The sequence below is a fragment of the Rhinoraja longicauda genome, chromosome 3, assembly GCF_053455715.1.
Source record: "Rhinoraja longicauda isolate Sanriku21f chromosome 3, sRhiLon1.1, whole genome shotgun sequence".
NCBI lineage: Eukaryota > Metazoa > Chordata > Chondrichthyes > Rajiformes > Arhynchobatidae > Rhinoraja > Rhinoraja longicauda.
Window position 1 is genome coordinate 60,229,607 of NC_135955.1, and position 13,560 is coordinate 60,243,166.

A 13,560-nucleotide genomic window follows, 5' to 3' on the forward strand; every position below is an offset into this window, starting at 1 on the left:
GAAGGGCACTGGACAGGTATGGTGTTGTCAAACCTGTCAAGGCTTCAGGCAGACGGAGAAGAATAAGGATGGGTAACTTCTTATAATCAAGTAGGATATCCTCTAACTTTCCTGAGACTGTCTCCATACAGTAACAGTGACAGAAACACATTTGGAGCATTCCCAAACAAGGAGTTCCATTAAAGATGCACAAGTTTAAGAGGCAAAGCATGTTCAAGGAATTTTAGGATTGGTGTTGGCAATTAGAAAAGATGGGATTCAAGTTCAAGGGTTACTTAAAAAAAAAATCAGGGCAAGGATGCCATGAGTTCCGCACCTGCAGAAATAGATCTGTGAAAGTTATGAATGAATCTGAGGTTATTTGGGTGGCCAGCAGTTGAGTAGGATAAAGTCAAAGAGGAAGAAGGTCATCTCAAAAGCAAAATGAGTTTGAAGCAAGTATATGGGATATCTGGGGTTTTGGCATATGTGGCCATCTCTAGCTAAACCCGTTTATACGACATACAGTTTCTGCACTCCTTGGATTTAACAGAATGGTGGGGAATGATTTAGAATGAATAAAAATAATAAAAACACTAAAAATAATTTTTAAAATAATAAATAAAAATTAATGAAAATAATAATTGAATGGGATTTGGGGAAATGTGGTCAGAGTTCAACGGCTGCAGAAATCTTGAAGTGACTGGTGGATCAAAGATAGGCAGTTGGGAAATTGAAACGTTCGAAATGGGTCAGGACAATTTCATTTCCCTGCATCAAACAGGAAGAAGTTAAGATTAGGAGAAGTATGTGGGATGGGGAATAAGATGAGGAAATGAATGGAGATGGGCGTAACTATATTTATGACAATGATGAGAGTTGAGCCATGAGATAGCAAGTTAAAGGGGCTGATCATGAACACGTGTTGGGATTTCATACGAAATGAACCTTGAAGACTAGGAGGGTTCACAGAAGTTCATAGCAATATTCCAACCCCTCCATTTAACAGCCATACATTTTATGTTTCTCATGCACCACAATCTTTTTGTTTATTTCTGATGCTAAGTTATAACGCTGTCTAAAAGCTTTTGGTCTTCAAATTAGGCAATGTAAAGTATGATTGTGTCCACTGCTTTCAACAGGTGTTTTAACTCACCACAATTCCCAACAAATACTCAACAATCTCAAAATTAAGGAAAAAACTCCAAATATTTGGGTGACACAGGCCAGCTGTCCAATGCTGCCAATTTACCACACCCACCGAGGCTGAAAGCCTTGCTCCTCGTCTTGCATCCAGACTCATACACATTTCGCAACAATTTGGACACTAGAATGCTGAGCTGAGTTTTCACCTGTGGAGCCCGAGGCAAAGCGCAAATACCCAGTCTCAAATTCAAATGAAAAAGCAAAGAGCCGAGGCATTCCTGCCCTCTTGTGTCTTCCACCATACCAATTAACACGTTTATCCACCAATTTATTAATTAACGTTTACTTTTCCCCTCATACACGACACGTGTGCCTCTTGTAAATCAGCACAGTAATCTAAAAAGAAATGAATAGGCTGCTGCTGTTCATCGTTTAGGCGTGCACACAATGATCGGCCTTTGGGCAAGTAAATGGATGACTAGCAGCCTGCCCAGAGACAACATGCACATTCAAGAGATGAATGGAGTGGGTGGGAGGGCTAATTTGTATGCAAGTGGCATAAATCAAATTGAAACATCATTGTCAAATGCCAAATCCCTGGCCTGATAACTGGGCTAACAACACCATTATTAGCTGACAGGGAGATTGATAGTTAAATAGAGGCTCTTTGAAACTAAAATATAAATTAAACTACAAACTAGGAACCATTCATATTTAAAGATGTTTTTAAATAACATTGACGTTTCCTCATTGCATCCAGATGAAGTAATTTTCTCTACCCCCTTCAGTACTTCCAACGAAAAATAAATTACAAATCTCTAATTACTCACCATCTTTACAAACTGTGCCAACCACACAGACTCCCCCCTCAAGGTTGTACCCAGTGCGACAGGTGCTGCAGTTCCTTTCACCATGGCCAATACAAGTTAAACAGCTCGGATCACACCTTGAGGAATAAATATATTTTATTTTAAAATTCCATAAATGCCTTCTTGCAGCAAATATAAGATCAACACGAGAAGGAGAATGGGAATCTTTTAAATTTGTTAGTGTAATAATTTAGAGGGCAAATGACAGCAACACAATACTCCACACAACAGGCTCAAATCCACATCATGAAAATTCTTCTTTTTTTTAAATATCGCACATTCAATATTCATGGTGTCAAGCTATTAATCTGCATGAGTCTGCCTTCAGAATTGTGCCCCACCTGGACTACCTATTCCTGCCCCCCCCCCATTATTTATTCCAGCTTCACAATTACAACTTCAATCCTTTTGCCTCACATCTGCTGCCTTTTCATCTCTTGCCATTGTCCAACCATCTGCCTATAAAAAAAGCCCATGCTCACCTATTTCAACCTATTATCTGCCAGGCTTAGACAAGCCCCTCCTTTCTTCCAACATTCTTTCCCCCCAACCCAATCAGTCTGAAGGGTCCTGAACCAATACATCACCTTTCATGTTCGCATAGATGTTTACAGCCGACGAGGTAAACAACTTTGCAGGACAAAATGCTCTAATTTTACTTACTGGTTATAAATCCTCTTGCAATAAACACAGACAAGAGAATGTTTAGACAGTATTGAATGCTTATTGGTAGTGTTTCATTTATATTTCGATGCACAGGTTCTCAGTTAAAACTATGCTAATAAGTTATTGCCAGAAAAATCATCAGCTGTAGAATACTATGGGGCTTTGAGGTTCAGAGATTATGTATCAATGCACATTAAAAAAAATAGTAGATGCAAAAGATTTGTGTGAATGACGATTTTGGGTTAAAAACAATTATGAAATCAAGATTATAACCGATTGTTTCCATGCATCTAATAAAACTGGCCTTCAGTAGAGGAAGTAACAAAAGTAATATACAAAGTGCTGGAGTAACAGTGGGTCTGACCTGCTGAGTTACTCCAGCCCTTTGTGTCCTTCTGTGTAAACCAACATCTGTAGTTCCTTGTTTCTATACTCTAATGTTCTCAAATAACTATTTTCCATGATTTTGAACTGTATTGCAGACTCCTTATTCCCCAATGTGTTATTTGATGATAATTCAATACATTCCTACATGGATAGCCAGAAAGAGCAAAAGGGAGATTAATGCAGATGTGCAAAGCTTACTCAAAAAGTTGGAGAGGCACTTAAATACTTTGAAATCATTACGAAAGTATTAAAACGAAAATCATTACTTGCCTACTGCAGGTCTTTTCTCCATATTCAGATGGCTGGTCCATGTAGTAACCAATGCTACAGCTTGACACACATCTCCATTCCTCCAGGTAATATTCTTCAATACACTGTGTACAGGAATCTTGGCGTGGTCCTGCAACACATGATAATATGGGGAGAAGGCAAGAGCATGGGGTTAGGAGGGAGAGATAGATTAGCCATGATTACATGGCATAGATTTGATGGGCTGAATGGCCTAATTCTACTACTATCCCTTGTGACCTTATGAATATTGTTACACAGCATTAAGTTGGAAAGTGCAAGTTGCTAACATTTGACAATTCTTGCATCTAACCTTTGAAGTATTGAAGTACTTAAGTACAGTCATCAGACAGTTACATTTCTATCCTACAAAGATAGAATGTGTAATAGTGCTTAAGTACACGCTAAGATACAACGCATCATTTTATTGAAGCACTTACATCATAGGACCTGCAGTACATTACAGCTCCGAGCTGCTACATCTACTGCCTGACGTAGGTGAGTTCTTAATATTATAAAGCACGTACTAGGCGGGACTACTACTAACAAGCACTACGATTACCTAGCATGCAATAGCCCATCTACAGAATGCATGTAACTATTACAATTGTCCAAATATATTCCTATTGCATTTAATTGAGAGTGTCAGGGATTATGGGGCGAAGGCAGGAAGTGGATGCTTCCAGGCACCTTTTCCCACTTACATGAACTTCAACCAGAATTCATCAATGCCTTGATAACATAATTGGAACAAAAAATGTCACTTTTCAAACTGATACTGTTGTAGATAAAACATATCGTCCTTCCATCATTATGGTGTTACTAATACTTGACGCTCAGCAAAATGGATTTGGAGGAAAGCATTAGTAATGTTTTAATTTCAGTCATAATGAGTTAATGTCAGCGTGACACAACTGTGCTCTTGTCCTACAGGCAGCTATTTACCTGGAGCTGCAAACACAGATCTCCGGTTACTGCAAGCCTGAATTATTTGCTTTGTAGGGCATGAAAATCAAGTCCAAGGTTAAAGGTTTCAGGAGGTTTATTTACACTCTGCCTCAGTTTCAGTGATTTCTGTGCTGCTGTGAACTCTCATCTACAAAATGCTGGTTATCTCCACACTGCAGCCTGGTGTCCCATCAGAAAGATTCAATTATCTGCATTTAATTGCAAACAGAAACCCATCCACAAGCTGGATAGGAATCAACTCTGGACCCCAAGGTGATAATCCAAATCTATTTGTTTAGATTATCACCTTGGGTTCGTGTAAAAATAAGATTTAACTCGTCAACAGACTATCAATTTAAATCTTTACTCTCCTTTATTCAGGATGTCTCCGAGTGATTGCAGAACATTCTCAAGGGGGAGGGTGAGCAGCAGGAAGTCACTGTGCACGTTGGCACAAATGACATGGGTAGGAAAAGGGATGAGGTCCTGTGAAGTGAATAGAGGGAGTTAAGAAGAGGATTAAAAAGCAGAGCGCCAGGCATAGTAATCTCCAGATTACTCTCAGTGCCACGTGCTAGTGAGGGTAGAAATAGGCAGATAGGACAGATGAAGGCAAGGCTCAGGAGCTGGTGCAGCAGGCAGAGATTCAGATATTTAGACAACTGGGATCGCTTTTGGGGCAAAGATGACCAGCACAAGAGGGACATGTTGCATCTGAACCGGAGGGCATCCAATATCCTTGCAGGGTGGTTTGTTACTGCTACTCGATAGGGTTTAAACAAGAGAGGCAGAGGGGTGGTAATCAGAGTAGTAGGTCAGAAATTGGAAATTAGAGATGGGAAGGCAGGGATAGATGAAAGAATATGGTTACACTGATGGGCTGAAGTGTTTATTTCAATGCGAAGAGTATTGTGGAGAAAGCAGATTAACTCGAGCCGGGATCGGTGCTATGATGTTGTGGCCATTGCAGAAACATGGTTGCGAAAGGGATACAATTGGCAGTTCAATGCTCCAAGTTTTCGATGTTTTGGATATGATCCAGAGGGAAGCAAGAGGTGGAGGAGTTGCTCTGCTAATCAGGGAGACTGTCACAGCGGCACTCGTAGGACATACTGAATGGTTTGTCCGCTGAAGTGGCAAGAGTGGAGCTTAGAAATAAGAATGGTGCAAGCACTCTGACAGAGTTGTGCTGAGAGGCCCCCCAATAGGAAATGGGAGAAAGAGGAACAGATTTGTAGACAGCTTTCCCAAAGATGCTTAAATAACAGGGTTGGCTGAGTGGGTGACTTATAATTTCCCCAATATTGACTGACGTGCTCAGAATTTGTGAAATGTATCCAAGAGGGCTTCTTGAAACAACATGTAGATAGTACAACCCGAGAATTCCTCCATGGGTTGGGAGCATTGTTTGGGTTTTAGAGATACTTAAAGACCAATTAACCTACAAACCCACATGTCTGGGATATGGCAGAAAAACAGCACACCGGGAGGAAACCTACACGGTCGCAGGGAGAACTTACAAACTCTACACAGACAGCACCCGAAGTCAGGAACAAACCCAGGTCTCTGGAGCTGTGAGGCAGAGGCTTTATCTGCTGCACCACTGAGCCGCAGGTACTCCGGTTTCCTCTTACATCCCAAGAATGAATGGGTTTGGTGGTTAATTGGCCACTAAATTGCTCTTGGAGTGTAGAGAGTGGATCCAAAGTGGGATAACATAGAACTAGTATGAATAGGTCATTCATGCTGGTATGGACTCGGTAGGCCAAAGGGCCTGTTTCCATGCTGTGTCTTTCAATCACTCAAAAAATATCAATACAAGTCACCTGATAATCTATTTTTTTAATATGTGACATTAGCAGAGGGATAACAAATGGGCAGGACAGCGGGGCTTATCCCTAATCTTCCTTAAGACTGTCACTTGTGATATTCAACATGAGAGAACACAAAGAACCTGAATTTAATGTATCAGCTAAAAGCATTTCAATTATGCAGAACGACTTCAATGCTGGCGTGTCAACCTGGATTTGTGTGTTTAAATCTCATAGCAGACTGGAACATAACCTTCTGATCTGATCTAAAAATACCAGCAACCAATTTATTCACAAAATGCTGGAGTAACTCAGGTCAGGCAGCATCTCAAGAGAGAAGGAATGGGCGACGTTTCGGGTCGAGACCCTTCTTCAGACCAATAGTTAGATTGTCTTTATAGCAATCTGCAGGCAATAACATGGAATTTTTACCTACATAAAATTACAGTAAGTCTAAGATGCAAAAACATTGGCCAGATAATTTGGTGGATATTGTTGTGAAGGACCTTGCACTTGTGCACAGGCTATTTACAGTGTAAACCAGTTTAGTTATGGTGAAATTTGTGGAGAAGAGTGGGGAATGAAGAGGCAAAATGAAATAAACTTCAACTGGACTGCACAGAGGTGGAAAGGAGAAGAAAAAGGACAAAGTAAGCATTTACTCAGGAAAGGTGAAATAATCTGCTTGACAGGCAGATTCCTGTAGCTTTCAAACTGAAATAATATGGTAAAAAGGCAACAGAATCAAAGATAGACACAAAATACTGGAGTAACTCAGCAAGAAGGCAGCATCTCTGGAGAGAAGTAATGGGTGAGGGTCGATATTTTTCTTCAGACAGTTATGCTCAACACAATATTAAGCTTGCGATACAAAATATTTATTTGTCCAAAGAAAATAAATTTAGACATTATAATGGCAGAAACTACTAGCCCATTTGGATCAGTGAAACAGGACAAATGTACACCTTGGAAAACAAACCATCCCAATGCTTCTTACCCCCTCCAAAATGAAGCAGAACATGTTTGAAGAAAGGTTACCTGCACAAGCTGTACAAGACAAGGGACACTGCTCACATTCCCTGCTCTGGGAATCAAAGTAAGTTCCAGTTTCACAGTTTAAGACGCACTTTGCTCCCTGCAACCTAATCAAGACAAGGAAGACATGTTACTCAATGCAGAGACAACAGTGAAACACAATTTGAAGTATTTAATGGCTGGGAAATAAAAACAGAGACAAAGTTTTGGAACTGGAAAGTCAGTGCCAACTACCTAGGAGGGATATGGTTGGTAAAGTTAGAAAGTTGGTGTGATTGAATTGCTTTATTCAATGTTTATTATTGGAGAACAGGAGGGAGGAAGTTTCAGGATTTTTTTTTATCTGGTATGTGTGGCAAGAAGTGGTTTAGGAGTTTTGGTGGCATGTCCGAGTCTACGTGCTAAAAATGTAACAATTCCATGTGTGACAATAACACAGAAATCCAAATTAAATGAGAGTATAGAATCAAAAGAGAAGATTATCATCAACAATCTGGATCCCATATTCAATATCCTCATGTGGGAACTTATGATTTTAGATTCCATCAGGACACAAAAAATAATTTATTGTCACTTTCCTTCATATTGTCACTTAGCAGTCTGTGCATTAAACCTAGTCTTTTGTGCATCTCATGGTGAATTGCAAGTTTACCACCCTAATTGCACAAAAATGCAAATAATCTTCAAATCATAATTAATTTTATACATTTGATCAGATACATTCAATGTTAATGAACTAACAAAAAATAAATGCAGACACGAGACAGCAGATGTGGGGAACTGTAGCAAAACAGAGAGATGCTGGAGGAACTCAATGGGTCAGTAAGCATCGGTGCAGGAAAATAGACACAATGTTTCAAGACACTTCATCCAGTCTATTTTCCTTCATTGATGCTGGAAAATGGACTGGATAAACAGTCCTGAAACTTTCCTCCACAGATGCTGCCTGACCCACTGAATTCCTCCACCAGCAAGAAATAAATGTGGTCATACATACCAAAATTGACTACAAGGTCAATGTTTTTACATCCTCAGACTGGTTGACTATCAACATATAAAGTTAAACTTCTGTAAAGTAAACGGACTAATTGTGATAACATGACTACAGATAACATCAATTTGAAGATTTCCATAGTTATTCAAGAATATTTTAAAATTACTTGGACATGTACTTGAAAGACTAATACATAGGGCTATACATCTAGGGGTGCCAAGGGTTATGCGGAGAAGGTGGGAGAATGGGGTTAGGAGGGAGAGATAGTTCTGCCATGATTGAATGGCGCTGTAGACTTGATGGGCTGAAAGGCCTAATTCTGTTCCTATCACTTATGACCTTATGAATGGTGGAATTAAGCTGGAGAGCTCTTTTTTCTCAATGGCCTTGCTCCGTAAGTTTTCTATGACCTCGGAGGCATGATATTGCTCAGCTTTCTCCACCCAATTCCTTTTATGTGCAATGTTCTTACCTCCAACCTGACATGCATTCTGTACAGTGGTGGAATGCACTACATTTCCTGCAGGCTTCACTACATCTTCTGCACACATTGTTACCTAAGAAAAATACAAAAAAACAATGTAGCAAAATTAAGAAGACAAGCTTGAGAAATAGTGGCATAAAAATTATGACTAGACAAGGAGATTTTTCCAATGCTGGATCTGAATTTGTCTATTTCTTTAAGTTTTCCTGGTTCTAATGAGAGATCATTGACCCAAAACTTTGGCTCTTCATAAATGCTGCCTGACCCGTTGAATATCTCCACTATTAGCTGTTTCTCTTTCAAGGAAGTCACGGGCAGTATAAAACTAAAAGGCATATAACATTGCAAAGATTAGTGGGAAGTCAGATTGGGAAGCTTTCAAAGAACAACAGAAGGTAACTAAAAAGTTAATACGGGGAGAAAAGATGAAATTCGAAGGTAAGCTAGCTACTAATATAAAAGAGGAAAGCAAGAGTTTCTTCAGTTATATAAAGAGTAAGGAAGAGGCAAGGGTGGATGTTGGACTACTGGACAATGATGCAAGAGAAGTGATAAAGGGGAATAAAGAAAAGGCAGAGGACTTGAATAACTTTTTTGCATCAGTCTTCACAGTGGAAGACACCAGCAATGTGCCAGAAATTCAAGAGAGTCAGGGGGTGGAAGTTAGTGGAGTGCCGAGGCTCTATAAGGCGCTGGTCAGGCCGCATTTAGAGTAGAAGGATGAGGGGGGGACCCAATTGAAACGTACTGAATAGTGAAAGGCTTGGATAGAGTGGATGTGAAGAGGATGTTTCCACTGGTGGGAGAGTCTAGGACTAGCGGTCATAGCCTCAGAATTAAAGGACGTTCCTTTAGGAAGGAGATGAGGGGGCATTTATTTAGTCAGAGGGTGGTGAATCTGTAGAATTATTTTTCACAGAAAGCTGTGGAGGCCAAGTCAATGGATATTTTTACGGAAGAGATGGATGGATTCTTGATTAGTACGGGTGCCAGAGGTTGTGGGGAGAAGACAGGAGAATGCAGTTAGGAGAGATAGATCAGTCCTGATTGAACGGTGGGGTAGACTGGCCTAATTCTACTATCACTTATGACTTCTGGCATCTGCATTTTTTTTTTCCATTTCAATTATTTGACTACCCCTCTCAATCAATTTTGTCAATTATATTAACGTACCAAGTGCTGTGCAAAAATCTAAGATTATGCTGGGACCTCTGCCTACATAAATGACCTGGATATAAATGTTCAGAGTCTCAAGAAGGGTCTCGACCCAAAACGTCACTTATTCCTTCTCTCCAGAGATGCTGCCTGTCCCGCTGAGTTACTCCATTATTTTGTGTCTCCTTCGATTTAAACCAGCATCTGCAGTTCTTTTCCACTGGATATAAATGTGAGGGGTTGGTGAGGAAGTTCGCTAACAACACAATTGAAGGAAATGCAGACAGTGAGGAAGCCAGTGAGAAGATAGAGTGGGATATAGATCAGCTGCAGAAATGGGTGGAGAAATGGCAGATGGAGTTTAACCCGAGCAAGTGAGAGGTTGTGCACTTTGGGAGGTTGAATGCGTTGATGGCAAGACCCTACAGCACTGATGCGAAAAGGGATCTTGGAGTCCAAGTTCATAGCTCACTAAAGGTGTCAGCACAAGTAGATTGGGAGGTAAAGTTAGTTAGTCCTGGTCTCTGGATTACAATTCCAGTGATATATTTACTACCTAAGAATTCTGTAATAATCGTCAAAAACTAATGGAATTATTTTATTTTCTTGATATCAAATCTTACCTTTGTCTAGGTAGAAGCGGTCTAAGCAGTTTGGTATACAGGAATTTGTCTCTTCATTCAAGTGGTAGCCATTTTTGCAGGAAATGCACTGGTCGTTGCGGCTCCCTATGCATGACTCACAGATGGACCAGCATTTTTTACAGCGTTTCTTCTCATCACCAAAGAATCCTCTTGGACATTGAGGAACGCAAGTTCTGCAGTTAAAGCAAAATAACTTAAATTAAGACTAAAATCTCAAACTGTTTTTGAAAAAAAAGTCATAGAATAAAGATAATCAATCCCCCTCAGAACCGAGTAAGCTCCAATAATATCACCTCCAAGGAAACATCCATTGTTTTAATTGAAAAAAAATACAGTGGCCTTTCTCAATGAAATGCCCAGTAGCTAATACCATTGACCATAATGAAGTGCTTTGAAATATTTTGCCAGTCTCCCAGACAAGCTAGACTCATTGCAATTTTTATCCAGGAAAAATAAATGTACCGAGGATGTCATTGCTCTTACACCACATTCATCTCCAGATCACCTTGAAAATAAGGACCTCTGTCGGCAAATTATTCATTGACTACAGCTCAAAACCATCATACTGCATAAGTTCATATCTAAATTCCTAAACCTTCGACATGGGGTCTCCATCTGCATCTGCCTTCAGACATCCTGACCAGCAGACCTCACTAAGTTAGAAATGATCATAACACTTCCTCCATCTTGACCCTCAACACTAGTTGAGGCACAATGATACAGCTGATAGACCTGCTGCCTCAGCACTAGAGATCCAGGTTCATTCCTGACCTCAGGTGCTGTCTGTGTGGAGTTTGCACCTGTTCCCCCTTTGATCACGTGGGTTTCCTCCAGTTCTCCAGTTTCCTCCCACATCCCAAAGATGGATTTACAGGTTAATTGGCCTTTGCAAATTGCCCTTAAATGAGTAGGGAGTGGATACAAAAGTAAATAACATAGAACCAGTATTAATGGCGTAATTGATGGTCGGTGTGGACTCAGTGGGCCTGATTCCATGCAGTATCTTCAAACGAAAAATAAACTAAACTGGTGTCCTTCCGGGTTGTGCATTCAGTCCCTTGCTCTATCCATGACTGCGTGGCCAATGACAAAGCCAGCTCAATCTTTAAATTTGCTGATGAAACCGCTGTCGGCAGTCAGATCTACAACAACAGGATTAAGTACAGGAAAGAGATCGAGACCTTTGTGTCATGGTGTCAAGCCAACAACCTAGCCCTTAATATGATGTAAGAGTTGGTTGTTGACCCAAGGACGTGAGGGGGTGAAGACAACTCCATTGATGGAGTTGCTGTAGAGATGGTCAACAATTTTGTGTTGCTAAGTATCAGTATTGTCAGCAACCGACCATGATCCCTTCACAATGATCAAGAAAGTGCATCAGCAGATTTATTTTCTTAGGTATCTGAGCAGATTTGACATGTCCGTGAGTTTAGTGTAGTTTAGAGATATAGCACAGAAACTGGCCCTCCGGCCCACCAAGTCCGCGATGACCATCACATTAACACTATCCTACACACATTAGGACCAATTTACAATTTTACTAGTCAATTAGCTTACAAACCTGTACGTCTTTGGGAGGAAACACAGAGCACCCGAGGAAAACCCACGCAGGTCACAGGAAGAACGTCGAAGCTCCGTACAGACAGCACCCACAGTCAGGATGGAACACAAGTGTCTGGCGCTGTAAGGCGACAATGCTACCGCCGCGCCACCATGCCAGACTCCGAGGATGGCAAAGTAGACTGGATGGGTAGAATGGCCTAAATCTGCTCCTGTGAGCAAACTTCTACAGATGCACCATATAAAGTATTTTGATGAGATGCATCTCAGTTAGGTATGACAAATCCTCTGTCATGAGGTTGTGTTCACCACTACTATTTGAACTTGTAGTGGTGAACACAACCTCATCCATCACAGGCTCATGTCTTTCCATCGAGTCCATCAGCAACATGCACTGCACCAGGATGGTTTGAAGCGTTCTCAAATATGCCTGTCACCCTCGCCATTCCTTTGTCTCTCTTCTATCTTCTGGGAGAAGACACAGGAGCTCAAATGACCGGACAAACGCAGCTTTTCCCCCTTGGCTATCAGACCTGAAAAAAATAACCTCTTTCACATCGCCTTATGAGGTGCTGTCACTAGACTTACTTTTAACTCTACCTCAATTGTTTTTTCCATTATTGTATTTTAATATTTTCTGCACTACTTCATACAGCACTGGTTCTTACCCCATTCTGCTGCTTGGAACACGTCCTTTATTTATTGTTGTATTTAACATTACTGAAAATATACTGCTTGCTCTGTGAGCTTTATGTGAACAGGGAGTTTCATTGCACCCAGGTGTATATAATAAACTAATCTGATTCAGTTTCTTAGAGGCCAAGAACTGAAGAATTTCAAACAGCATTATATTGGTGCATTAAGATGACTTAGGGCCATATCTACAAATGTATATTGCCAATATATAACCCAGCACTCCATTGGATCAACTGTACAAAGTCCAAATTGGATAATGGCTTTATTAAAATTTCTTACAGTACTGACTGACTTCATATTTTTGTGCACCAGGATAAACAAATCACATCGGCTCATTCTTCAAAATGGATTTTCATGGGATAATTGAAAGTAAACATTTGGAGACGCAATTTCAGCTTAATAAAGCATGTAATTTATTTTCTCCATAATTAATGACCAACTAATGAAATTGCATTCTCAGAAATGGGATATTTCACTGCCATCTACATTTACTTAGTTACTAACATCTTTTTTTGGAGGAAGTTAAATTTAAACCTTCTAAATTGAAGCTGGTACATTTAAAAAACTGGAATGAATGAACGAGTGGAATGATTCATTTCGGGATTTAAATTTGACCATAGTCTTTCATGCCGACAGAGTTTAACTAAGGTAATTTGAGAAATGTGATACCCGTGAGAAATGGTGGACATAAGCAAAAGCAAACGTGCAAGGAAATAAAAAATAAACCACAAATTAATGAACATTAATGGCACCAGGAAGTCAAAGGACAAATACAGATGAATTTATAACATTGCTGGAAAAGTTAGCAAACGCGAAGATTGAGAGGATTGCAGTATTCAAAAAAGGATGATTAAATATTGAAAGAAAAGAAAATAAACAAGCAAAAAGAGAAAAAGAG

General features: G+C 40.1%; 1 protein-coding gene across 4 annotated transcripts in view; it reads right to left on the reverse strand.

Moving 5' to 3' along the window:
• The window catches only part of pcsk5b (proprotein convertase subtilisin/kexin type 5b), a 254,563-nt gene that overhangs the window by 86,103 nt on the left and 154,900 nt on the right, over positions 1 to 13,560 (reverse strand). For all 4 annotated transcript variants that reach the window (XM_078396247.1, XM_078396244.1, XM_078396243.1 and 1 more), the window contains exons 16-20: positions 10,386 to 10,579; positions 8,596 to 8,680; positions 7,133 to 7,236; positions 3,318 to 3,447; positions 1,956 to 2,071 (exon numbers count right to left, since the gene is read on the reverse strand). In XM_078396247.1, coding sequence (XP_078252373.1) covers positions 1,956 to 2,071; positions 3,318 to 3,447; positions 7,133 to 7,236; positions 8,596 to 8,680; positions 10,386 to 10,579 — 629 coding nt within the window. The remainder of the gene's footprint in view (positions 1 to 1,955; positions 2,072 to 3,317; positions 3,448 to 7,132; positions 7,237 to 8,595; positions 8,681 to 10,385; positions 10,580 to 13,560) is intronic.